This window comes from Balaenoptera acutorostrata, chromosome 7 (genome assembly GCF_949987535.1).
Source record: "Balaenoptera acutorostrata chromosome 7, mBalAcu1.1, whole genome shotgun sequence".
NCBI classification, from domain to species: domain Eukaryota; kingdom Metazoa; phylum Chordata; class Mammalia; order Artiodactyla; family Balaenopteridae; genus Balaenoptera; species Balaenoptera acutorostrata.
The window spans coordinates 111,043,783-111,069,017 of record NC_080070.1 but is presented as its reverse complement, the minus strand read 5'-3'; the positions used below and the strand labels follow the sequence as shown (position 1 = coordinate 111,069,017).

At 49.9% G+C, this 25,235-nt stretch overlaps 1 protein-coding gene across 2 annotated transcripts; it reads right to left on the bottom strand.

Annotated features, from left to right (window-relative positions):
* Positions 1-20: 20 nt before the first annotated feature.
* On the bottom strand, positions 21-25,177 carry LOC102999758 (ubiquitin-conjugating enzyme E2 D4). 2 transcript variants are annotated; one of them, XM_057550007.1, is made up of 5 exons: positions 25,060-25,177; positions 17,830-17,893; positions 13,519-13,550; positions 13,346-13,423; positions 21-408 (listed from the first exon to the last, which is right to left on the bottom strand). In XM_057550007.1, the coding sequence occupies exons 1-5, from the start codon at positions 25,081-25,083 to the stop codon at positions 376-378; spliced, it is 231 nt and encodes a 76-aa protein (XP_057405990.1). In that variant the 5' UTR covers positions 25,084-25,177; the 3' UTR covers positions 21-375. The 2 variants fall into 2 exon arrangements, with proteins under 2 accessions (XP_057405990.1, XP_057405989.1); XM_057550006.1 differs by lacking the exon at positions 21-408 and adding an exon at positions 3,443-3,909.
* Between the last annotated feature and the right edge of the window lie 58 nt (positions 25,178-25,235).

Below are 25,235 nucleotides of genomic sequence, written 5' to 3'. Positions count from 1 at the left end.
TAGTGAGGTAGAGGATGCAGTGGCGGAGGAGAGATGAGAACCTGCCCTGCGCTGGTCCTGTTACCCAATCAAACTTGGGTCCACTGGCCCCAGTGCAGTAAAGCCAATCTACTGACATGAAGTTGTGGTGAAGGAAAAGTGCAGCATTTATTGCAGGGCGCCAAAGCAAGGAGTCCAGGCAGCTAGCGCTCAAAAGATCTGAGCTCCCCCCCACTGGCCTTCAGGAAAAGGTTTTAAGATAGGGTGAGGCAAGGGGGCTGAGGGGTGTGTGGTCAGCTCGTGGACATTCTTCTGATTGGTTGGTGGTGAGGTAACCGGTAATCAACATCGTCAACCTTCTGGTTCCAACCAGTCTGGGTTGTGGGCAGCATGCAGTCAACTTCTTCCACCTAGTGGGGGCTTCAGTATCTGCAAAAAATAGCTCAAGGATATGGCTCCAAATAATATCTGTAGCCCTTGAGGAGGCAGTAAAGGGCCTTGACTTTGTTTAGTGGCTAAACTATTATTATTTTGTCTTGCTTGACTGTTTTCCTTTGTTTCTGCATTTTCTCACTTCTCTGATTAAATTTATTCTTTGGAACTCAGGGAAGGCCTAGGAGGCTAAAGTTTTTCTAAAGACAAGAGGCAGGCAGAGGACACGGTGGCAGGGGCGGGGTGTCTGCCCCGGGAAGGCCCCATAGGGTCCTGCTCCGTCACGGTCCTGGTTCTTTCCAGGCCCTGGCTGTCTGATGGAAGGGGCCCACCATGCCTCAACCTGCACCTGACTATGACTGACCTACCTGGAGGGAAACAGAGACACATGCCCGGCCCACAGCAGCTCACAGCTTCCTTCTCTGCCCTAGAGAACTCCCGCACTTCCCTAAAATTCAGATCCACAGTCCCATAGCCCCTTAGAATTCCATGCTTTGGAACTGAGTTGTTCAGCTTTCAGAAAATATCGCATATACCCTTTATAAACTCTACCACAGGATCCCGAGCAGAGTCTGGTAATCAAACATGTTCATTTTTCTGCAGTGACGTCTGAAAAATCAGTTAAGTGGGTTATAGAAAGACTCTAAATAGCCTCATGGCAGTTCAGGTCAGATTTTGCTGCCAAATCAGTTACCAAAATCTTAAGGTGTTGGGGTCTGGACTGTGCACTTAAGGGCTTGTATACCTTATTTGGACACAAATACTTTTCATTTGTTATGTCCATTTTCATTTCTGTTCACATCACTGTTGCTTGTCTTACAGGCAGAAACTCTGACATCTCTCTGATGGGCAGAGCAGTTACCTGGTCCCACCCTGGGGAAACCTTCGGTCCTGGCCAAATACTCCTTGCCTTCAGCAGCTCTGTCTGCAGCCCTCCTCACTCCCCAACCACCCTGGATCTTCTGCAGTGTACAGGTCTCCTCGTTTCTCCACTTTGACTTCACTAATGTGTTTACATCGGAAAAATGAACTCTAGTAAATGGAGGCCTCCCAGCTCTCCCGACTTGTAGTCTTTTTTTTTTTTTTTTGTCTTCAGTAACATCTCTGCTGTCATTTTTTTCCTCAGACTTGACCTTCAGGTGACTTTCTGATCCACCCCAGTCCCTTTAGCCTCCATATTCCAGGGGAGTTCAACCCACAGACAGTCGTGTTGTTCTTGTTCCTTATTTTCTTTGGCTCCACGTGTCTTTGTTTTCTCTTCTTTCTCTGGGAAGTTCTAGTTCCCAGTTTCCTTCATCCACTTGGTTGCCAGCCCCCAGCCTGGGGGCCCTGGATCCCGAAGGCCTACTAGGGAGCACTCTTCAACACTTTAGTCCACTGGGGGAGGCCCTACCTTGCCTGAATCAGGCTGTGCAGACCAAAGAGGCAGGTCCCTTTGTTCTGGCGCTAGGTCAGCTCAGTGTGGTGACCAGGTCCATCCACACTGATGAGGGAAGAGCAGGGAGACCCGGGCTCCACTGAAAGAAGGCTGAGGGGTCCCTGGTGTGGGAAGGTGGGGACATTAGGGTTCCACTTCCTGCTCTATGTGTGGTAGCCTATTTCAGCTTGACAGATCAGGGAAGGCCTCCCAGAGGTAACACAGGAGCAGAGACTGGATATGGGGGTGGGAGGGTGGGGGATGCAGCTGTGGAAGATCTGGAGAGAGGTGTTCCAGGCAGAGGGAACAAGAGGTGCTGGAGCTCTGAGGTGGGAGCCCAGAGAAAAAGAGAGGGAAGGAGGCATGGGTGAGGGTTGGATCCTGTAGGACCCTGTGGGTCAGGGGGAGGACTTTATTCTTCGGTGTGATGGAATCCCTGGAGGGCTTTAAACAGAGAGGATGTAACCTAGGGATGTTTTTATGTTTATTTATTTATTTATTTATTGGCTGCGCCGGGTCTTAGTTGTGGCATGCAGGATCTAGTTCCCTGACGAGAGATCGAACCCGGGCCCCCCTGCATTGGGAGCACGGAGTCTTAACCACTGGACCACAAGGGAAGTCCCTGATCCAGGGATGTTTTTAAAATGTCCCTCTGCGGACTTCCCTGGTGGCGCAGTGGTTAAGAATCCGCCTGCCAATGCAGGGGACACGGGTTTGAGCCCTGGTCCGGGAAGATCCCACATGCTGCAGAGCAACTAAGCCCACGCGCCACAACTACTGAGCCTGCGCTCAGACCGAGAAATGCGCTCTAGAGCCCGTGTGCCACAACTGCTGAGTCCACATGCCACAACTACTGAAGCCTGTGCGCCTAGAGCCTGTGTTCTGCAACAAGAGAAGCCACTGCAATGAGAAGCCCGCGCACCACAACGAAGAGTAGCCCCCGCTCACTGCAACTAGAGAAAGCCCGCGCGCAGCAACGAAGACCCAACACAGCCAAAAATAAATAAATAAATAAATTTATTTATTTAAAAATAAAAATGTCCCTCTGGCTGCTGTGTGTAGATCCTGTCCACGTCCCTCTCCCTCCCGCTCCTGCTTCTCCTGGGTTCCTATTTCCTTTTGGCCATCTCCCTCTTGTTGGTTGTTCCTTGGTTTGAGAATGTGAGATGTCTCCACAGGTCAGTCCTACGACTCTTCTCTCTTCTCCTTAGCAAATTGCTCTGTCATTCACACAAGGCTGTATACTGTTCTTGCACGTGGATAGACTCAGATCTTCTTTACTTCTTTTTTTTTTTTTTTTTAATTTTTTTTTTTTTTTTTATAGCTACTTTATTTATTTATTTATTTATTTTTGGCTGTGTTGGGTCTTCGGTTCGTGCGAGGGCTTTCTCTAGTTGCGGCAAGTGGGGGCCACTCTTCATCGCGGTGCGCGGGCCTTTCACTATCGCGGCCCCTCCCGTTGCGGGGCACAGGCTCCAGACGCGCAGGCTCAGTAGTTGTGGCTCACGGGCCCAGGTGCTCCGTGGCATGTGGGATCTTCCCAGACCAGGGCTCGAACCCGTGTCCCCTGCATTAGCAGGCAGATTCTCAACCACTGCGCCACCAGGGAAGCCCTTTTTTTTTTTTTTAAATTAATTAATTTACTTTTGGCTGTGTTGGGTCTTCGTTTCTGTGCGAGGGCTTTCTCTAGTTGTGGCAAGCGGGGGCCACTCTTCATCACGGTGCGCGGGCCTCTCACTATCGCGGCCTCTCTTGTTGCGGAGCACAGGCTCCAGACGCGCAGGCTCAGTAACTGTGGCTCATGGGCCCAGTTGCTCCGCGGCATGTGGGATCTTCCCAGACCAGGGCTCGAACCCGTGTGCCCTGCATTGGCAGGCAGATTCTCAACCACTGCGCCACCAGGGAAGCCCTTCTTTACTTCTTGATGCTCTCCTGGTGCGCTTGGATAGCAGATCCAGGGCATGAAAGCAGGGCTCCAAATGGTCAGTGTCCTTCACACTCTGAGGGTAGCTGTGTCCTGAAGGCATCTGGGCCCAAGTGTGGAGGGACCATGCTGGTAAACGCCTTCCGGAGCCCACTGCCTAGAAGAATCAACAACGTCAAGAAAAAGAATTACCACAGCAGTGTCCCCCGGGGTTTCCACCCATTCGAGCTGCTGTAACAAAACACCACAGCCTGGGCGGCTTACAAACAACTGAAATTCATTTCTCACAGTTCTAGAGGCTGAAAGTCCAAGACCAGGGCACTGGTAGATCTGGGACCTGGTGAGAGCCCACTTCCTGGTTCACAGATGGCCGTCACGTGTCCTCCCATGGTGGAAGGGGCAAAGGAGCTCTCTGGGGGCCTCCTGTATAAGCACACTGATGCCATTCACGAGGGCTCCACCGTTATGACCTAATCGCCTCCCAAAGGCCCCACCTCCTAATGTCATTACCTTGGGGGTTAAGATTTCAACATAGGAGTTTTGAGGGGACACGATCATTCAGACCACAGCCATCAGTAGGAAAGAAGAGGTGTTTATTCAAAGTCTTCCTCCACAGAAGTGTCACTCAGCAAGAAAAGCATTTTCCTAAAAACCACCAGGATTACATCTCTCTGCTCCAGCTACACACGGCCACATTACTACAGAGCTCGAGAAATGAAATCGTTGCTTTTCCTGCCCTAAAAAGAAAACTTACTTATGCTGCATGGTAAGTGGAATCCAGTAAACAAATCCTTCACATCTTGAGAAATTAAAAACCAACCAACCAACCAACCCAAACGTTCCTAGCTGAGTGCCTGTTATGATTTACACAGGGAGGAAGCGGTCCGTGGCAGGAAGGTGGGAGGGCTGCAGTCCTGGCCTCGGTCTGGGACGCAGGCCCTCAGGGAGGGAGTGGCCAGCGCGGCCTGCTTGTCACGTGAGGCTTGGCGACCGGGGGCAGCCACAAGTCGGTACAAGGTGGCTCACAGGAGGGGCAAAACCTCCTCCCTCAGGAGGAGCAGTGCTCTTCCCTGCCACCCCAACCACTTACAAGGGCCACACGGGAGGCACGCTTGCTGCTCTCCTAGCTCTTTTTTTTTTTTTTTAAACATCTTTATTGGAGTATAATTGCTTTACAATGGTGTGTTAGTTTCTGCTTTATAACAAAGTGAATCAGTTATACATATACATATGTTCCCATATCCCCTCCCTCTTGCATCTCCCTCCCTCCCACCCTCCCCATCCCACCCCTCCAGGTGGTCACAAAGCACCGAGCTGATCTCCCTGTGCTATGCGGCTGCTTCCCACTAGCTATCTATTTTACATTTGGTAGTGTATACATGTCCATGACCAAAATGTTCATTGCAGCTCTATTTACAATAGCCAGGACATGGAAGCAACCTAAGTGTCCATCATCGGATGAATGCTCTCCTAGCTCTTGCTGTGAGGGCCTCCAGCTTCTCAAGTCTCGCCTGAGGCCTCAGCCTCAAAGACCCGGAGACGTGCGCGCATCAGCCAAGCTCCCTGCTGTAGACGGGCGGGCCCGCAGCAAGGAGTCGGCAGGAATTCCATGAGGCTCAAAGGGAACAGAAGACACAGGTGATGGGCATTTTGCGGCTTAACTACAACTTCGCCGACATTTTTTTTAAATTAATTAATTAATTTATTAATTTATTTATTTATGGCTGTGTTGGGTCTTCGTTTCTGTGCGAGGGCTTTCTCCAGTTGTGGCAAGCGGGGGCCACTCTTCATCGCGGTGCGCGGGCCTCTCACTATCGTGGCCTCTCTTGTTGCGGAGCACAGGCTCCAGACGCGCAGGCTCAGTAGCTGCGGCTCACGGGCCCAGTTGCTCCGCGGCATGTGGGATCTTCCAGACCAGGGCTTGAACCCGTGTCCCCTGCATTGGCAGGCAGATTCTCGACCACTGCGCCACCAGGGAAGCCCTGCCGACATTTTAAACCCAAAGATGTCGACAGGTTCTGTTAGTCCCTCCTGTTGCAGGATGAAGGCGTCCTGAGCCTGCACTGCTGGACATACACACACACACACACACACACACACACACACACACACACATGTGTGTGTGTGTGTGTGTGTGTGTGTATTTGGCTACACCACGCGGCACACGGGATCTTAGTTCCCGCACCGGGGACTGAACCCGTGCCCCCTGCAGTGGAAGTGCGGAGTCCTAACCCCTGGACCGCCAGGGAACTCCCACTGCTGGACATCTGACACGGAACTTGCAACTTTCCTCAGAAGGGTAGCCAGCCCTAAATCCCTTGCTTCTTCTGCCACCCTCAACTTTATGGCCCACGCCTCCATCCGCATCCTTGTCTCTGGAGCTGGTGGATCATTCTGCCCATTGAGCGCTGCTGGCCTTCTTGTGCCCTAGCCAGGCCGTTATTGTGCCCGAGAACAAACTCTGAGGCCAGGCTGGGCCCAGGCCTAATGGCACTTTTTCCTTTCTTCACGTGGATAGAGGGCTAGATGCAGCTTTGTGCCTGTGTCCTTGCCCCTAAAAGGTCCCTGGTCCAGTGACGGTGCTTGTTTCCCTGGGGGCCTAGGCTGTGAAATGGTCTTACACACCAGCTTATATGACATGTGCCATCCACTGAGTATGCACATTTGTATTCATCCTGCCCCTCCTCTGCCTTCAGTGATTCTCCGGAAAGGTCAGCCCTGTGATTCCATTTACCGTCGTGTCCTGGTGACCCCTGTGGCTTCCAGAAGGTAACAGGGCCCCAGTTTGGGAAGGGCCATGTGCGGGAGTATCCCCAGGTGCTGAGTCAGCTCCCAGAATATGCTGGAACCCAGCCTCTGCTGAAGGGCTCCCTTTGCCTGCGGGACCCTCTCCCCCGTCCATCCATCAGACCCTACCCTAGTCCCACCTCCTTCCTGAGGCCTGTGGTCTCCCAGTGGGTTCCCAGAAGGCAGCTGCATCATGTTTTCTTTTTATAATTCTCCTCCTCTCCCCTCCCCTTCACACCTTGCCCTTGGCAAGTGCTCAATCGATGCTTGCATAGAGCCACCTAAAGTCATTAGAGAGTAATTACAGTGACCAGCCAGCAGTGATGGCCTTTCTCCCCCCTGCCCCCCGTGACTAGGCCCTTGAGCTGTTGCGGTGATGGAGGTGGGCAGCAGGGGTGAGAGGCCGGCTCCAACGGGGCAGTTCTGTCATCACCTCCCAAAGGGGAGCCCAGCCAAGCCCCTGCATCCCTAGGGAAGCTCTGTGGCGGGGAGCTGGAGAGATCAAGTGGGCCTCTCTGAAGGGTGAGGATTGGGAGTCTGGGAGAAGTGGGGTGGAGATGGGATAAGAAGGAGACTTTTTTTTAAGGAAAATCAGGAAGCCACTATTTGGTCTGATAGGGGGTTTGCAGATTTTCTATAGCTTTTTGGTTTTGTTTTTAATAAAATCTCTCTGGCAACAGAAGAGAAACCCCGGTGGTGGTCATGATGAGGCCAGCAGACGGGCCGGGGGAGAACACCAGACCTGAGGGGCGAGCGTTGCCTGCCTGCATGGCACGAGGCTGCTGTCTTGGGGGTGCTGGCGAGATAGGCTGGGACCTGGGACTCGGGACCCTTTCCTGGAGTGCTTGCACCTGGACAAACGTCTCCTCTCCTCAAGCAACAGAATACAAAGAAACTGTAAGGGACTAAAAAATAACTGCACGCATGCGCAGGTGGGATCAGTTATGAGCAGTAAGGTACAAAAAGGCCAAAACCCAACTGCCATTTCTGAGGTGCGCGGAGCAAAAGCGGGGTCCTGCGTGTGATCCCTGCACACAGCACCGGCAAGGGGGTGGGCAGACCACCGAAGCCTCCTCTCCAGCCCGACCCAGCCGTTGGCTCCCACCCTCACCCCACTGAAGGGACCGGCTCGCTCGCCACCCTCCAGGCCCACTCCGGCTCAGGGAGCGAGCAAGGGCACCTGTTACTTGTTCTCACTCCCCCTGCTGCCGCTCAAGTCCCACTAAAGCCTTGCCGGAATTTCTCGTCTGGTCTCATCAATTTCTATTGATTACACAGTCCAAGGACCCAGGTTGGTCACACTGGTAAGCCATCCTCCATTTCCCAGAGGACCAGCTTTCATGGCTAGATCTAATCCTCATCCAGTCCTCAGCCGGTGCGGCCAGGGAGAAGCACGTGTCGCAGCGAGAAGAGCTGGAGGAACAGAGGCACGGGAGGGGCGGGCAGGCGAGGGCAGGAGGGACGGGTGGCCTATGCCGCTCTCAAGGCTTTCTCTGCCTCTGCCAGGACAGGCCTTGGGCCAGGAGTTCTGCAGACCAGTCCCATAAGCACCTCTCTGGAACTTCAGGAGACTCTCTCCTGAATTTCAGAGACAGAAACCTGCCCGCCCTTGAGCATCTGCCGTTGGGTGGTGTGGGACCCCACGGTGCTGACACATAGCTCAGCTGTGAGCTGCCAGGCCGTTGAACATTGGTGTTCTGGTGTTTTCATCCCTTGTCGGGAGATTTTGACCCTTTGCCGTGTTCTTGGAACTCTTGGGTCTTCCCGTAGCCTGACAAAGGATCAAGATCTCGGCACCGTCCTGCAAGCTGAGACACTTTTGGCCAGGGCTGAGTCATTTGTTCATGTTGGATCAATGGCTTAAGATCATGCATCTCCATGATATCTCTGATCCACAGAGAAGAAAATGTATCACTCCTGCCGTTAGCTTTTCAGATCTGCTGTCCAGTTACTGACCTGGGACTCGCCTTGGAAACGTGATATCTGTACCTGGGGCTTACGCGGGAGCTGCCTGCACCACAGTGCATTTTAAAATAAGGTTTTCAGCCTAAGATGCCTGTCCTTCAGGCTGACCTGAGCCCTGGAAGGCATGAAAAGCAAGTTTCCTATGGGGACAGAGTCCAGGGAATTTGCCAGGGACGGGCCTGCGGAGTAGCACAGCGGTGGCCTGTCCCAGGGCTCTGGCAGGCACAGAGCGCCACTCCAGTTAGCGAAGAGTGAACGGTAATTTATACTGGGGATCCCAAAGGGATAATTTTTTTTTAAAATAATTTTTTAAAATTTATTTTTATTTATTTATGGCTGTGTTGGGTCTTCGTTTCTGTGCGAGGGCTTTCTCTAGTTGTGGCAAGCAGGGGCCACTCTTCATCACGGTGCGCGGGCCTCTCACTATCATGGCCTCTCTTGTTGCGGAGCACAGGCTCCAGACGCGCAGGCTCAGTAGTTGTGGCTCACGGGCCCAGTTGCTCCGTGGCATGTGGGATCTTCCCAGACCAGGGCACGAACCCGTGTCCCCTGCATTGGCAGGCAGATTCTCAACCACTGCGCCACCAGGGAAGCCCACAAAGGGATAATTTTACTTTTTCTACTGCATACCTCCAACAGGGCGAGCAGGCCTGGGGAAATGTTGACAGGACTGAGAAAATCCATCAGCTTGCTGGGAGTCGTAAGCCATTACACTGGAAAGGCTGAAATACGGCACCCAGTGTCTCAACACCAACCTGGGCCTGGAGGTTTCGTCTCTGAGCCTCTGACTCGTCTCTGAAACGTGAATCTGCCTTCCTGTGCTTTGTTACGTGTGGTTCAAGGAGCACTGTGACCCCTGTCTGAAGTGGCAGAGCCGTGTGATGACAGTGTTCCCAGGGGACACCTGACGTTTATCATTTTGTTTAGGTAAAGACCGAAGGGGGGCCTTCCCTGGTGGCGCAGTGGTTGAGAGTCCGCCTGCCAATGCAGGGGACATGGGTTCGGGCCCTGGTCCAGGAAGATCCCACATGCCACGTAGAATCTAAGTCCGTGCGCCACAACTACTGAGGCTGCGCTCTAGAGCCTGCGAGCCACAACTACTAGGGGCCGTGCGCCTAGAGCCCGTACTCCGCAACAGGAGAAGCCACCGCAATGAGAAGCCCGCACACCCCAACAAAGAGCAGCCCCTGCTCGCCGCAACTAGAGAAAGCCCGTGCACAGTAACAGAGACCCAACACAGCCAAAATAAATAAATTTATTAAAAAAAAAAAGACCGAAGGGGTAGCAAGGAGACAAAAATTAAAAGGGCAACCGTCACCATGGTAACAGGCAGGGACCAGGGCCCACGGAACAGAGAAAGCAGCCTTGCTGTGGTAACAGAGGATCCTAAATGGGGAGCCCCGTAAAGGAAATGCAGGCCAGGCTCAGACTGCTGCTTGCTCTGCCGAGGAAGTGGAGGTAACTAACCTCAGCACTCTCACTGGAAAGCAAGAGCAATGAAGCTGTGCTACAGCTCGGCAGTTTCTGGAGCAGAGGAACCTCCCGTGGTCGCCTATGGCTGACACCCAGCTGCAAGGTCTGTAGGCTTCCTTCCAAACTCCACAGCAGATCTGAAAAGCTAACGGCGGGAGTGATACATTTTCTTCTCTGTGGACCAGAGATATCATGGAGATACATGATCTTAAGCAATTGATCCTGGACATTTGGCTGCAGCATTTTAGTGTTTCTCCACGCCCTGGTCCTACTCACCCAGACATTATTTTCATTTGGCTGTTCTGGGAGTGGACCAGCTTTCAAACCCCCTTAGGAAAGACCAGGCCAAATTTGACATTAGAGGTTTGAAGTCCCTCAGTTTTCCTCCCTCTCTTTGGAGGTTTAATTAGACGAACCCCTTTCCTACCCTTCTCCTCACTCACCTAATCTCAAACCTTTGAACTCTGAAGGCAATTCTTAAAATGTATTGCGGGCTTCCCTGGTGGCGCAGTGGTTGAGAATCTGCCTGCCAATGCAGGGGACACGGGTTTGAGCCCTGGTCTGGGAAGATCCCACATGCCGCGGAGCAACTAGGCCCGTGAGCCACAAGTACTGAGCCTGTGCGTCTGGAGCCTGTGCTCCGCAACAAGAGAGGCCGCGACAGTGAGAGGCCCGCGCACCGCGATGAAGAGTGGCCCCCGCTCGCCGCAACTAGAGAAAGCCCTCGCACAGAAACGAAGACCCAACACAGCCATAAATAAAATAAATAAATAAAAATAAAAAAATAAACAGGAGCTGTTGTTTAAAAAAAAAAACAAAAAACAACTTACTTCACAATATGAGGAGAGGAAGCTGTGTGTATGGGAGGCTTATCATCTATTACCAAATGATTTCTTCCAGGATGGGTCAAACTTCCAAAGCGTCTCAGGCACTAAGTATCTGCCTTATCCCCCAAGATCTCCTATAAAGAAGATCACGCAGTCTTGCCAGATCCCTCTCAGAGTCAGAAAATTCTTGCCAAAATATCAGTCTACTTTATCTTGTTCTCCTGTGGAAAGGAGATTTTAAAAAGGCAGAAACACCCTTTTCTCTTGTAGAATATAGGACTTTTTAGCACACACCTCTCCAACTCACAGGGCTTACTTCAGTCTTTTAATAATAGGCGCTGTTTTCTCTTTGTCCTTGGGCAGTCAGGAATCCTGAAAATGCCCAAGAGACATACAGGACTACATCCTGTTTATTTTAGGAAAGATCATCAGCAGCTTATACTCTAATGAAGGAGGTAAGATGGAAGATTACTACTTTACAAGACACTGCAGCATCTCTCAACAGGGAAAGGGGCGAGGGGGGTAGATTCAAGACTATGAAACACGCTTTTGCAACCAAACCCCTTGGAATAACGGTCATACTCAAGAGAGTTATTTTAGCATCTGCCCGCCTGTGCCCAGCACACCCCAGTCTCCCCTGCTAAAAGCTGGCAAGGTCTCTGGGATCCTAACCACGTTTAACCATGATTTAAAATACGGAGGTACCAGATGGCCTCTGGTGGCAATGCCCAGGAAGATCTGTGGCTGAGAAGCCCAAAGGGGCCTCTTCCCACGGCTTCGATACAACCTGCACACACGGGGTAAGGGGCTGATTCGAACTGAGCCATCAAGATCAACCTCAGGGCAGTAAGACATATCACAAGCCCTGAGATCGGGGGCCCTGAGACAGACTCAAGACTTTTGCGCAAGTCTTGCTAAAACGCAAAGCCTTAGTTCACCCTGAGAAAACATCACACAAACCCCAAATGAGGGACTTCTGACAATGTAACTGATCAATGCCTCGCAAGAGCATCAAGGTCATGAAAGACCAGGGGAAATGGGGGCCCTGCTACAGACCGCAGAGATGCAGGAGACAAGACAATAAATGCAGTGCGGGGTCCTAGAACACAAGGGTGACAGCAGTGAAAACTGGTAAAAAAGGAAGGCCGTCAGTTTAGTTCAGAGTATCCTGGCCAACACTGATTTTCTGGATTTGATACTTGTACTACAGTAACGTAAGATGTTGACTTCAGGGAAAGCTGGACAGGGATATATGGAAACTCTGTACTATGTTTGCAACTTTTCTCTAAGTCTAAAATTAATTCAAAATAAAAAGTTAAAAAAAAATAGGCTGACACATCTGGGTTCAAGTCCCACCCTCCACTATGAGCCACGCCATTTTCAGGAAATGACATGCCCATTCAAAGCCTCAGTTTTCTCATTCACAACCAGAATTGACAATTTTATTTTAAAAATAAGAATAAAAATATATATTGGTGTATGAAGAAAAATCCTGGAGGAGTGTATACAGGGCTGTCAGCTGCGATCTTCTCTGGGGATAGGTTTATAAGGAGACTGATTTCCATCTGTATGTTAGTTAGTTCTCCAAATGTTCTAATTTTAAAATAACCAATTTTTATCGATTTTCCAATCAGAAAAATAAAAATACGTTAAAAGTGATGTGAATCACATACACATCACTGCTGTGTGACCACATCTGGCCTGCCGCCTCTCCTGTTGGCTCCGTCTTGGAATCCTCCAGAATCTGCCTCTTCTGCCTGCCCTCGTGCCACCTGCCCTGGCTTCACAACCAGCCCGGCCCCCGCTCAGCCTCTCCGCACCACAGCAAGCCATAGACCCCATGCCATGGGCCACCCCTCTGGCATCTCCCCGCCCCCAAACACAGGCTTGTCCCCCAGTTCCCTGTGGGCCCTCCCATGCTCAGGGCAATCCCCCTGCCATCCGCCCTCACTGTCCTGCCCCACTTTCCTGCTCTGTGCTTCTCCCCTGCGTGGCCCAGCTCTCATACTGAACGTCTCCCACACAGGACTGAGAGTCTCATGAGGGCAGGACTCCTCTGGGTGCGGGAAGGAGGTGACTTGCCAGGGTCCCAGACCAGGGTCTCTCCACCTGCGGACATCCAGGGCCGTCCTACGCAATGCAGGGTACTGAGCAGCATTCCTGGCCTCCACCCACTAGATACTAGAAGCCATCCTCTCCCCACCTCTCACCTCAGGTTTTAACTGCCACAAATATCCCAGGACATTGCCCAATGTCCCTGGGACAGGGGCTGAGAAGCCCTGTCCTAGACGGAAAGGGACTGCAGAGAAGGGAACTGGAGCCTGAGACACGTCCCAACTCAGCCACCCTACAAGGAGCACCCCTGAAACCACGGCTTCAGGAGGAAGCCCTCACCACACCGGCCCTTGCTCACAGGAGGAATGGATTCTGAAAGTCCAGAGTTTAATTCCTGGGAGGCTGGACCCATGGTGGTGGAGGAGTCCCAGGTGCAGCTTTCCATACCAGTGACTTCATCACACGCTGTCCCTGTCCCATCCTTACCTTTGGGGGCTTGAAAGGATAATCTGTAGGAAAGTGGATGGTCAGGAAGAAAACTCCTCCTTGGTAAGGACTGTCATTCTGGAGGATGAGACACCGAAAGCGGATTAGTGCATTCGTGAGAGCGTACAGTGCAACAAGCAAAGCGAGGGGTGCACTCAGCATCTGCTACCTACCGGGCCCGTGATGGTGGCCTGCCAGTGGAACACTGCAAGACAAAAGAGAGACGGGAAAGTGAGACTCCCTGACAAACACGTCTCTCCACCGAAAAGGAGCTGCTCTGCTCAGAGGGTGCTGTTCACGCAAGCCTGCCCTCACTTCTGACACCAAACGCCCCTGCAGGGGGTTCTGTAACTTGCCTAGACTCCAGACTCGTGAAAGGCTGTTGTACTCACAGCTCCAGTGTATCACAGGGAAAGGCTACCGATCAACATCGGCTGAGGGAAGAGCTCACGGGGACAGTCCAGGAGGGGTCCACGTGCAGAGCTTCCGCTGTCCTCCTCCTTGGCGTCCCGGCACTGATGTGTGACAGCACACAGAACACTGCCTGCAGGGTGCTCACCCCTGGCTCAGCGTGCAGCGTTTCTACGAGGTCTCCATCAGGGAAGCAGGATGGATTAACGGACTACCCACGTGGCTGATCTAAGTCTCCAGCTCCTCCGGCACTGACCCAAAGCCTCCACCTTAAACCACGTGGCTGGTCTAGCTAGTGTGGCCAGCTCTCACCCTAACTCACATTGTTGGTGTGGGTCAAAGCCTTTGGGTAAACAGACAGTCCTATCAGGCAGGACGTTTTAGAGATCGCCTCCCAGAGGCTAGGGACAGAGGCCAGCTCTTTTAAGGACAGAGTTAAATTCCTCACTACCCAGCTGCCAGTAAACTGCAATTCAGTCTTCTCTTTGCATAGAATTAAGCCTTAGGTAGGCTTTAGCCACCTTCCACATTACTTTTATAAGTCTTTCTCCTTAGTTCTTCACAGTTCCCTCTGAAGTCCTCTCCAAAGGGTCTCTTTCAGGAGCCAGTCAATGCCCGTGGCCCTGGGGCTTCAATGCAGCCACCCTCCATCTGTGTCCTCTCACATATCCCCCAAGCGGTGCCCAGTGCTCCACGGACTAGGTGACAGAGCCGAGAGCAAGAACAAGGGGGGCTTCCCCTGTGCTCCCCTCCCGGGTCCCCACCTTAGGTGGTCAGGCCAGGCTCCCTCCTTAGTGGGTTAGGGCCTTCTCTTGCTACACATCATGCCTGCTGCCCTCTCTGGAGTCTCAGGCTACTTTCACTGCTGTACCCACCCCTAGGAAGGCTCCTGTGCACTCAGCAAGGCTGGGCTAAGAGTGGGCCAGTGACTCATTTCCAAAGCTCCCAGGACAGTTTACTCCAGTCTTTGTGGAAAGCACCTATCTGCACCCCCGAGTGGGCTGCTGAGAGCATCTGAGGGGCCTGTTATTCTCCAGGGAATTCTGTCTTCCGGCTCCATGATGAGTGTGGAATTATTAGCCCAAGGTTTCAGACCTGGTCCTGTACCGGGTTTCCTGCCGCCTATTCAAATGTCTCACAGACTCTACCCTTGACAGCAGGATAGGAAACTGCCAAGGCATGAGGAGGGGGGGGCAAGTGAAGGGACCAAAGGAGAGGTTTCCCAAACCCCTAGACGTATCCAAAGACAGAGTAGCCCTTGACCTTTTTTAAACGTTTCAAGAAATGCTACTGAAGAGAACACCTTTTCCTACAATAAGGCTGCCTGAGCTAGTGGAAGTGTCGCTTCTTTTTCTTTTGACTGCCTTTATTCCAACTCATACTAATCATTAGCTGGTAGGTACACCTTTGCCTAATCATAATATATAATAGAATTCCTTATTAAATAAGTGGTTTTGATAATTAACATATTAGAGAATAGGAGCCCATGGGGAGGAGTAGCTAATATGAGTGTCTCCTTCAGGCAAACAGGTTGGGACCCTTTGGTCCCATTCACTTTAACCCCTGAGGTCTGCTGAGGGGCTGAGCAGGGCTTGGGGGCACAGTCAGAAGAGAAGGCCCCAAACGAGAGAGGAAGAGAAAGGAACTTGCAGAGCGATGCTGGCAAGGGGCTACTTGCCCACAGGGCAGGCATGAAATGGCCCCCAAAGGTTAGCTAGTTTCCAAGGCTGTACAAACCTCATCAAAACTCAGGTACTGGGTTTTCCCTGGTGGCGCAGTGGTTAAGAATCCGCCTGCCAATGCAGGGGACACGAGTTCGAGCCCTGGTCTGGGAAGATCCCACATGCCGCGGAGCAACTAGGCCCGTGAGCCACAACTACTGAGCCTGCGCGTCTGGAGCCTGTGCTCCGCAACAAGAGAGGGCGCGATAGTGAGAGGCCCGCGCACCGCGATGAAGAGTGGACCCCGCTTGCCGCAACTAGAGAAAGCCCACGCACAGAAACGAAGACCCAACACAGCCATAAACAAACAAACAAACAAACAAACAAACAAACCCTCAGGTACTGAGTACGGAGGGCAGCTAGCCTCTCGGATGAGGATAGCCACCTTCCAGCACAGGGCGGCAGGGAAGGGTGAGAGTGCGTGTGGTGCAGAGAAGCAACGAGGGGCACCTTTAGAAAGCTGAAGCTGTGTCAGTACCAGTGCAATCTTACCAGTGACCCTAGCTTACATTATCTTAAGCAACAGGTAAGAGGGGAAAATACGTTAGCAAGATGTGGGACGCTTGGAAGGACAACACAGACCAGGTAACAATCACGTGAAGCCACCCTTGTTCATTAACTCTGCATATGCAATGGGAATCATTTCTGTTTTGCTCTAAAAAAAAATTATTTAAACTCTCGCATAAAGCTTTTGGAATCTGCCGTTTTCAGTGGCTCTGTCTGCCCACCTTCAGCTCCTCTAAGCCTCAGCCCACAGGACATGCAGGAACACACACACATGACACCACTTCCTCTTTTATTCCAGCTCTGTGAAATTCTTCTTTCTTGTATTTTAACATAACAAAAAGTTTTAAAACACGCAGCATAAAATATGTCATTTTAGCCATTTTTTAAAAAATTAATTAATTTATTTATTTTTGGCTGTGTTGGGTCTCCGTTTCTGTGCGAGGGCTTTCTCCAGTTGTGGCAAGTGGGGGCCACTCTTCATCGCGGTGCGCGGGCCTCTCACTGTCGCGGCCTCTCTTGTTGCGGAGCACAGGCTCCAGACGCGCAGGCTCAGTAGTTGTGGCTCACGGGCCTAGTTGCTCCGCGGCATGTGGGATCTTCCCAGACCAGGGCTCAAACCCGTGTCCCCTGCATTGGCAGGCAGATTCTCAACCACTGCGCCACCAGGGAAGCCCCATTTTAGCCATTTTTAAGTGTACAAGTCAGTGGCATTAAGTGCATTCACAGTGTTGTGCAACCACCATTATCCATTTCTAAAACTTTTTCATCACTCCAAACAGAATTTCTGTACCACTAAATAATTCCCCATTTCTACCTCCCCTCGGCTTCTAGGAACCTCTACTCTACGTTCTGTCTCTATGAATTTGCCTTGTCTAGTTAGTTCATGTAAATGGACTCATCCAATATCTGCCCTTTTCTTTCTGGCTTATTTCACATGGCATGTTTTCAAGGTGCACCCACGTCGTAGCATGTGTCAGAACTTCACCCCTTTTTACGGCTAAATAATATGCTGTTGTATATATACACCACGCTGTGCTTATTCATTTACCTGTCGATGGGCACTTGGGCACCTCTGGGGGACTGTAAATAACGGTGCAGTGCACGCTGGTGTACAAGTTCTGCTTGAGTCCGTGTCTTTAATTCTTCAGGGTCCTTGAAGGGTACGTCACCCTTCTTTTACGCAGTCTTTCCCTTCCCGGCCTACTTTTCCTTCAGCTGCAGCTACTGCAGCCTCACAGTAAAGGGTGAGCGTGCCCCAGAGCCTAAGACGCTCAGAAAGTGGAGGTGAAGTGGGAGCGCAGAGCACAGATTCGGGACACCCAGGTGCTGGGCAGCTTGGCCTATGGCCAGTCGGCTATAGAGGGTGGCAGAGGGCTGGCTAGCGCTGCTCCTTCCGTCTCCCCTGGGGAAGAGCAGAAGTGGGAGAAAAGAACTGCCCCTCCCCTTCGCAGAGGCCAGGAGCCAGCCCCCCCCCGCCGCCCCTCACCAACCCCCAGAGCTCTGCCCCCTCGTGCAGCAGCAGCAGGCCCTCCACGATTAGCTTCATGACCATTTTTATACCAACACCCCAAGTTGTAGTTGGTCAGAGGCACTTTGCAGAAGCCAATGTGCCTCAGGACAAGATGGATTTCTTGTGCCCCAGTGGAGGGAGAGGGTGATTTCTGGCAGCATCTTGACCAGGCGGGCTATGAACTCAAGGCGTCTAATGAAAAAGCAATTCACAACCAAATGAAGGGAAAAATGACGATAGGTTTTCTTAAAAAAACAAACAAACCCGAGGGGCTGATAAATTTGGGGGTCTTGACTGCAAGGCTCCTGGGGTCTGGAGCCCTGAAAGGTACTTACGATCATCTCCCACAGGTCCTGCAGAGCACGGGGCAGGAGGGTCCCTCTGCAGGTCGGTTAATTCCTGAAACACAAGACAGTGAGCTCAGAGCTGGTGTGTGAACTGGGGATGCTGCTCTAACCCCACACCTCTTGGCCAGAAGTGTGTTCTCCTGGTGGGAGGGGCTCCCGGACCTCAGGAGTGGGCTGGCCCGGCTAAGGAAAACAAGTGATCTGCAATACCCTTGAAAACAAGGGTCTACTCGTGGCTGTGAAGATACGTGGGCAGAAGGTATTATCATTTCCATTTAATAAGTTAGAAAATTGAGATGTAAAGAGGTTAAATCACTTACCCAAGGTCATAGAGCTGGAAGAGGGCAGGGCCCCATCGCCCACTCAGGTGGAGAAGGGCAGGGGCTGGGTTTTAGCTCTGGGCTCCTGAATGGAAGCACTTAGCCCAGCGGAAGTGCCCAGTTAAGGACAGGGCTCCTGTATTTCAATCTCTGTACCTCCCCTACTGCCCTACACGCCTCTGGTTGTATGGGAGTCCTAAGGCTCCAAGTGGGAGATGAAGCACATGGAATCAGTCTAGCACAGCTATCCCATGTACCAACGGGGGAGACAGGAATTATATCATAACTAGATTCCCTTAATGGGATACCAACTTGTAGACACAATCCCCAAAATTATCCTAGCCCAGCATGAGCCTCAAGGCCTAAGAGTCTGGGCAGTGACTCAAACTCTAGCTTGCATGTACTAGGATGTTTCCTAATACTCCGCACTCTCCCCAGATTCCAGATCTGGGTAAACTTCTTGGGGTTTCCAGAGAGGTTCTGAAGAGAAGGAAGGAGGCACAAGTAATGGTCCATCAGGTGGCAGGGAAACTCTTCAGGGGATGGCAAACCCCAGGGTCTGGGGCACGCACGTGGAGTTTAAACCTGGACGATCACATTCTTCCTTACCTGAACTATGCCTGAAACTGAGCTCATCCACAAAGGCCCTCCTGATCCCACCGTATCATCTCCGGGCATGCTAATCATTCTAGTAACCCCCACCTCTCTGGCCATCCGGTACTTATCCCACATACGCACAAATATAATTGGCCACGGTGGGAATAATTGTATCACAGAAGCCAGCAAGTGTTACAAATCAGGGCCATGTTTCATCCCAGAGGGCTGGTTTTTAAACACCTACCAGTATACCACCAGTCAGTTCTTAGCTAGTATCTGATGTATCTAAATAGGTTGCACTTGGTAAGCACTCAGTACTCAGCATTGCTAGTTGTCGCAACAGAAATGAGCTTGGGGAACAACTAAGGTCATGTGAGGGGACCAGAGGACATGCTCAAAAATGCAGTATGGCTCCAGGAACCTCCTCAGAACAGTTCCTTTCCTGCTTCCCTCTGCTTTGTGTCCTGCACACCTCCACTACCACTCTGTAGGGGATTGTTTATACCCTCTGCACTAAGGCAAATCCCAGAGAGACCAGATGAGCAGTCAGGGGCAGGAAAAGCTAGCAGTACTGGCCAATTCCCCCCAACTCACCAGGTTTCTCCATACCTGCAGGCATTCGCATGGGCTGTTCCCTGTCCCTAGAGCACATACACCTCATAAAAGGTGTGCTGAATGGTTACTAAGAGTTGATGATTCCTGAAGGCCCAGAAGTGGGTCTCAACTGGCAGATTCCAACTAGCACCAAGGAATTTCAAATGCTAACAGGCATTTCAAGGAAGAACAGTGTGATGTGAAAGAAATTAGTTCACTAATATATATATATCACATTCCTGTGTTTTCCCAATAGCGGCTAGAAGACCCAGGTCTGAGTCCCAGTTCTGTCACTGGGAAAATAACTTTGACCTCTTTGGGCCTCAGTATAATTATCTGTTCAGTTGTAATTATAACACGTGCCTGCCAACCGGCCAGCACTAATGTTTGGCTATAATTTTGTAATGTGTGTAACGTACACAAGTATACTCAGTAAAGAGTCAAGGATGACAAGGCATAGAGGATGCAGTCATTAGTATTACAAAAAGAATGAGGAATGGATAGAGATATCTAGTACTGGAAGAATACAGAAGAAACTAATAACACTGATGACACCCTGGGAGAAAAACTGGATGGCTGGGGACAGGAGTGGATGGGAGACTTTCCCCTGTAGACCCTTTTGTATTTTTTGAATTTTGAATCATGGGAATTTATTACCTATTCAATAAACACATAAATAATATATTTTATAAATTGTAAAGGACTAGGCAGGTTAAAATAGTGTAATAATTAGTTATAAATAACATTGATGATAAAAGTGAGCCCTGAAAAGGGAAAAGAAGGTTAAAGCATAGCAGATTACCAGAGGAAAATAGTTAAGCAAACCATTACACTTTAAATAGTTACACACTCAATTCTGTTACTGTGTTTCACTGAATCCAAGATCTCATTCAAGGTACCACCTACAACTAAGAAAGAAAACACACTGGCGATTAAACTAAGACCAAATGCATTCTTTTTTTTTTTTCTATTCTTAATTGGATAGTCTTTTATTGTTGAGTTGTAAGAATTTTTACATATTCTGGATATATGTCCCTTTTCAGATATTTGACAAACAAATATTTTCCTTCATTCTGTGGGTTGTATTCTTGCTATCTTTAAAAAAAATCTTTTTTAATTGAAGTATAGTTGATTTACAGTGTTGTGTTAGTTTTGGGTTACACCAAAGTGATTCACTAATACATATACATATTTTTTCTTTTTCAGATTCTTTTCCATTATATGTTATTACAAGATATTGAATATAGTTCCCTGTGCTACACAGTAGGTCCTTATTGTTTATTTTATAGTATGTATCTGTTAAACCCAAACTCCTAATTTACCGCCCCCCAACCCTTTCCCCTTTGGTTACCATAAGTTTGTTTTCTATGTCTATGAATCTATTTCTGTTTGGTAAATAAGTTCATTTGTCTCATTTTTAAAAAATTCCACACACAAGTGATATCATATGACATTCTTTACACTTAAAACTTTTATTTTAAAACTCAGCTTTAAGCTCACTTGGGCACATGCTTTTGTTTTTCAATCACTCATGCATACCACACACACAAAAAAAAGGAAAAACAAGTGAAATAAATAAATTGGTTCTTCCCGTTTAGAGTCCAATACTAACCCTGGGTCACGGATGTCCTCACGATCATCCTCTGTGCCTTCCAGGCAATGATGATGTGGCAATTCTTAAACAGTCCTCCACTATACTGTTTCTGGAGTTTTCTTCCAAGCCACTGATACCCATTCCGCAAAGTCCCACAATACACAATCTCTTTGCACAAACCTCGGTGAATAAAGGTGACCCAGCCTCACTGACCTGAGGGTAGGTGGAACCTTCCTTTCTGTGGTCTATGAAGCATCTGGCTAGCTTGGCGTGGAAACAAAAAACTGCAGTCCTTTCTCCAGCAACATTTATTCCACTGATATGAAGCTTATTCCCCACTGTTCTGCTTCTGTGCCTGTGTCCACAAACGCTTTTATTTTCAGCATTAAGTCACAGTATCTTTTTTTTTTTTAAAACATCTTTATTGGAGTATAATTGCTTTACAGTGGTGTGTTAGTTTGTGCTTTATAACAAAGTGAATCAGCTATACATATACATATATCCCCATATCTCCTCCCTCCTGTGTCTCCCCCCCACAGTATCTTCTTGAAGACATTTTTAAAGCAATTACTCAACACACCAACAATGCACTTAACCTCAATATACACTGCTGGGACATGGCTTTCACATACAGATGGTGACAACCAAGTTACAACTGCTGCTGGGCTGACAGCGATTTTAAGCAGCATCCCAATTTCAGAGATGTGAAAATGTAAAAAATAGTTCATCTTAAGAGTAGATGAAATATGGTATTATCTATACTTTCCTGATTTTCCAAGTTCTCTCTGAAGAACAACTAACGTTCATAGTCAGAAAAAGAGTTAACTTTTTTTGAAAAGCTAAATCAAGTATTATGCAATCGTTAAAAATTAGTTTCTAAAGACTACAGGAGTAAAAGTCATGAAACAACATTAAGGTAAAAAGAGGGGGAAAAGGCAGAATATAAAACTTGATGTACCACGTGACTATGATAATCCGAAGCATATACATTCACAGTGAAGAGACTGGAATGAAATCTTATCAAAACGTTAACCGTAATTATCTCATGGGGCTACAGATGACTTTTTAAAAGATTGCATTTTGGGGTATTTTCCAAATTTTCTCTACAGGATACACATTGCCTTAAAAAGCAAAAAATAATCATTAATGTAAACATAAATGTAATACTGCCACATAAATCCCTGTCCCTGTTGAAGACATTTAGAAACGTTACACTGACACATATTCAGATTTTTACATGTGAATTCTTGTTTAATTGAAGGAAATACTTTATCAATAAACTGAAAGTTCATGTACAAATACTCAACTCTTTGGAAAAAACTTTTTAAAAAAGGTATGAGGGCTTCCCTGGTGGCGCAGTGGTTGAGAATCTGCCTGCCAATGCAGGGGACACGGGTTCGAGCCCTGGTCTGGGAGGATCCCACATGCCGCGGAGCAACTGGGCCTGTGAGCCACAACGACTGAGCCTGCGCGTCTGGAGCCTGTGCTCCGCAACAAGAGAGGCCGCGATAGTGAGAGGCCTGCGCACCGCGATGAAGAGTGGCCCCCACTCGCCGCAACTGGAGAAAGCCCTCGCACAGAACCAAAGACCTAACACAGCCAAAAAAAAAAAAAAAAAAAAAAAAAAAAATTAAAAAAAAAAAAAAAAGGTATGAAGTTGGTTGGCACGGGCTGCGGGTTGGGAGCTAAGGGCACAGCTAGTGCAAGGCCGCCTCCCGAGCAGGCCTCATACTGCTGGCACCCACTCCTCTTCCTCTGTCCCGAAGAGCTCCTGTTCAGCTCCAGTCCCTCAGGAGAGGCACACTCACCTTCAGCTCCAGGTCTGAGAGTAGCTGCACCCCTTACCATCCACCGGTTCAAGAATGAGCATGTGAAATGATTCATAACAAGGGGTAAAGGAAAAAAAAAAAATGATTTGCTGGGCTTTCTGAGAACTTCTGGAAGCCAACGCCTCCTTGTCTCCCAGGGTATGTCCAGTGGGCTCTGGGGCCCAGAGCTACTCAGTCCAGAGAATTTCACAAAAACAGAGCAGGAGCTCCAAAATCACTTCCAAAGCTCTATGGACCTCCAATTCTGTGAGCAAGGGTGGCTGGGTCTCTTGTTACTTGCAGCCAGGGCTTCCTAACTCATCCCAGGGATGTCTTCTGACCACTGTGGGCTGTTTCTTCCAGGTCTTGATACAGAATTTGCAGGGTCCTCGTGCAAAATGAAAATGTGGGGTTTCTTCGTCAAAACTATTGAGAATTTCAAGACGGTGACTGCACAGCATTAAACCAAGGGCAGGGCCTGTCATAGCAAGGGGCCCTGTGAGACCTTATGAGTCACATACTGGTGAAACCAGCTCTGGTTATTTCCTGTATTGGTTCCTACCAAGGAAAGTTCTCCCTGGCCTTGTGGCCTCAATTACCTTACATCTACGGTTCCCATGTCATCCTCAAGGTCCAAACTTGTCACTCCTAGTTCTCCTTTTTGTAAATCTTACCAGCCTACATGCTCACACATGTAAGTTCAAACCTACCCTCCTTATCTCCCGCACCCTGCTCCCTGCCCTCAAAATGTCTGATTCCCCAACATAGGCAATAATACTACCATCCACCCAGTAACCCCTCTTGTGCACCTCCCTCTCTCACTTTCACCACATACTCTTTTTCAAGTCCTGTCAATTCTACCCTTCCACATCATCCAAGTACAGTTCTTGCCTCGGTATCCATTCCACGGTCATTCACTTGGATGAAGCCTTTGCTGGACTTTCACAATACCCTCCACTCTCCCTTTGTTCCAGTGTCTGGCCCACTCCAGGACACATCAGAGCCAGAGGCTCTTTTTACAACACAGATCTGAGCATGTCATTCACCTGTCTCAAAGTCCTAGGATGACAGATGACCTCTTTCAGAGAATAATTTGCCAAAAACATTCCTTTTTGGAGAGCTGTTTATTAAAAAGGAGCCATACCCTTAGAGACCCTGCAATCTCACCTCTGGCAATCAAGCCTAAGCTCACCACACAATGATGCTTATTACAGCATTATTTACTTTATATAAAATTTAGAATATCAGGGGCAGTTAAATCATACCGAGCACTTGATATACGCCAAGCATGTACTAAACATGTATCATCTAAGTCTCAAAAGAACACCTGTAAAAACATGTGGACACGGAGGCTGGGAATGATTAAGTGCCTTGCCCTCTGACATCCACGTCCAGTGTTTATTCACTACAGGTAGTGATTAAATAAGTTACTGGTAATGTACTTACGGAATGCTAATGTTAAAAATTACAGTTATGAATACTATTTCACAACATGACAAATGCCCACGTTTAATGCTATATAAAAAAGCGGGATACAAAATATAGCATAATTTATTTTGAGTGTAGGTAAAAGATTGGTAGTAGATATGCTAGAATGTCAACAAACAGAACTGAAATATGGCAGAACTGAAAATACCTTTTCTTTCTTCTACTGTTGGGCATTTTCCAAATTCTAGTTAATATATTAAACGCCTGCAAGGACTCCCAATTACTTACAGGATAAAAAAGTTATCCCAGCACTGCCCCTAAGGCCCACCCCAGTCCTGCCCACGCACTCCCATCCCCTGCTCCAGCAGCGCTTAAACCCCAGTCATCCCGTCCCCGCCCCAAGCCCAACCACGTCGTCTCTCCCGGCCACGAATGCCCTTGTCCCTTTTCTGCACCTGCAGAGATCCTACTCAACTCTTAGGGCCCAGCTCCAACCTCGACTCCTCTGCTCAGCCCTCCGGACCCCCCCACAAGGGCATGCCGTCCTTCCTCTGGGGCCCGCCGCCGTCACTCTGCCCAGGCGGCCCACGCACATGGGCCAAAGCGTGGGGACTCCGCAGCCAGTTCCAAGTGCCGGGGCGAGACGCTCCGTTCGCCCCGCCCCGCCCCGCGCTAGCCCCACGTGACCTCGCCCCGCCCCGCGCGCAGCGCGGTGCCCTTTTAAGGCCGCGCGGGCGCTGGTTCTGCTTCCCCCACTGGCAGGTGTGACCGTGCTCCGTACCTTCTCAGCCGCCGTTCACTTGGCGGCCGCGCCATCCCCGCTCGCGAATCGACGCTTGGGACTAGCAAGGAGCCCGAGGGCGGGAGGACTCCTTACCTTCTGGATCCGCTTCAGCGCCATCCTGACCCCGCTGCTGGGGACAGGGGCGTCCGGCCCGGGGCTGCCAGAGGCGGCCCCCGGCCGGCTCGGCCGCCGCGCTGGGCTTCAAGCTGGGAACGGCTGCCTGCGCGTGCGCGCCGCGGGGCACTATGGGGCGGCGTTCCGCCTGTGGC

Bases quoted from the DNA above. Each gene is read 5' to 3' on its own strand.
- LOC102999758 (XM_057550006.1), bottom strand. From the start codon at position 25,083: ATGGCGCTGAAGCGGATCCAGAAG. The intron at 13,551-17,829 runs GTAAGTACCTTT...TTTGTCTTGCAG, and splicing joins AGGACCTGTGGGAGATGATC to TGTTCCACTGGCAGGCCACC. The intron at 13,424-13,518 runs GTAGGTAGCAGA...CTCATCCTCCAG, and splicing joins AGGCCACCATCACGGGCCCG to AATGACAGTCCTTACCAAGG.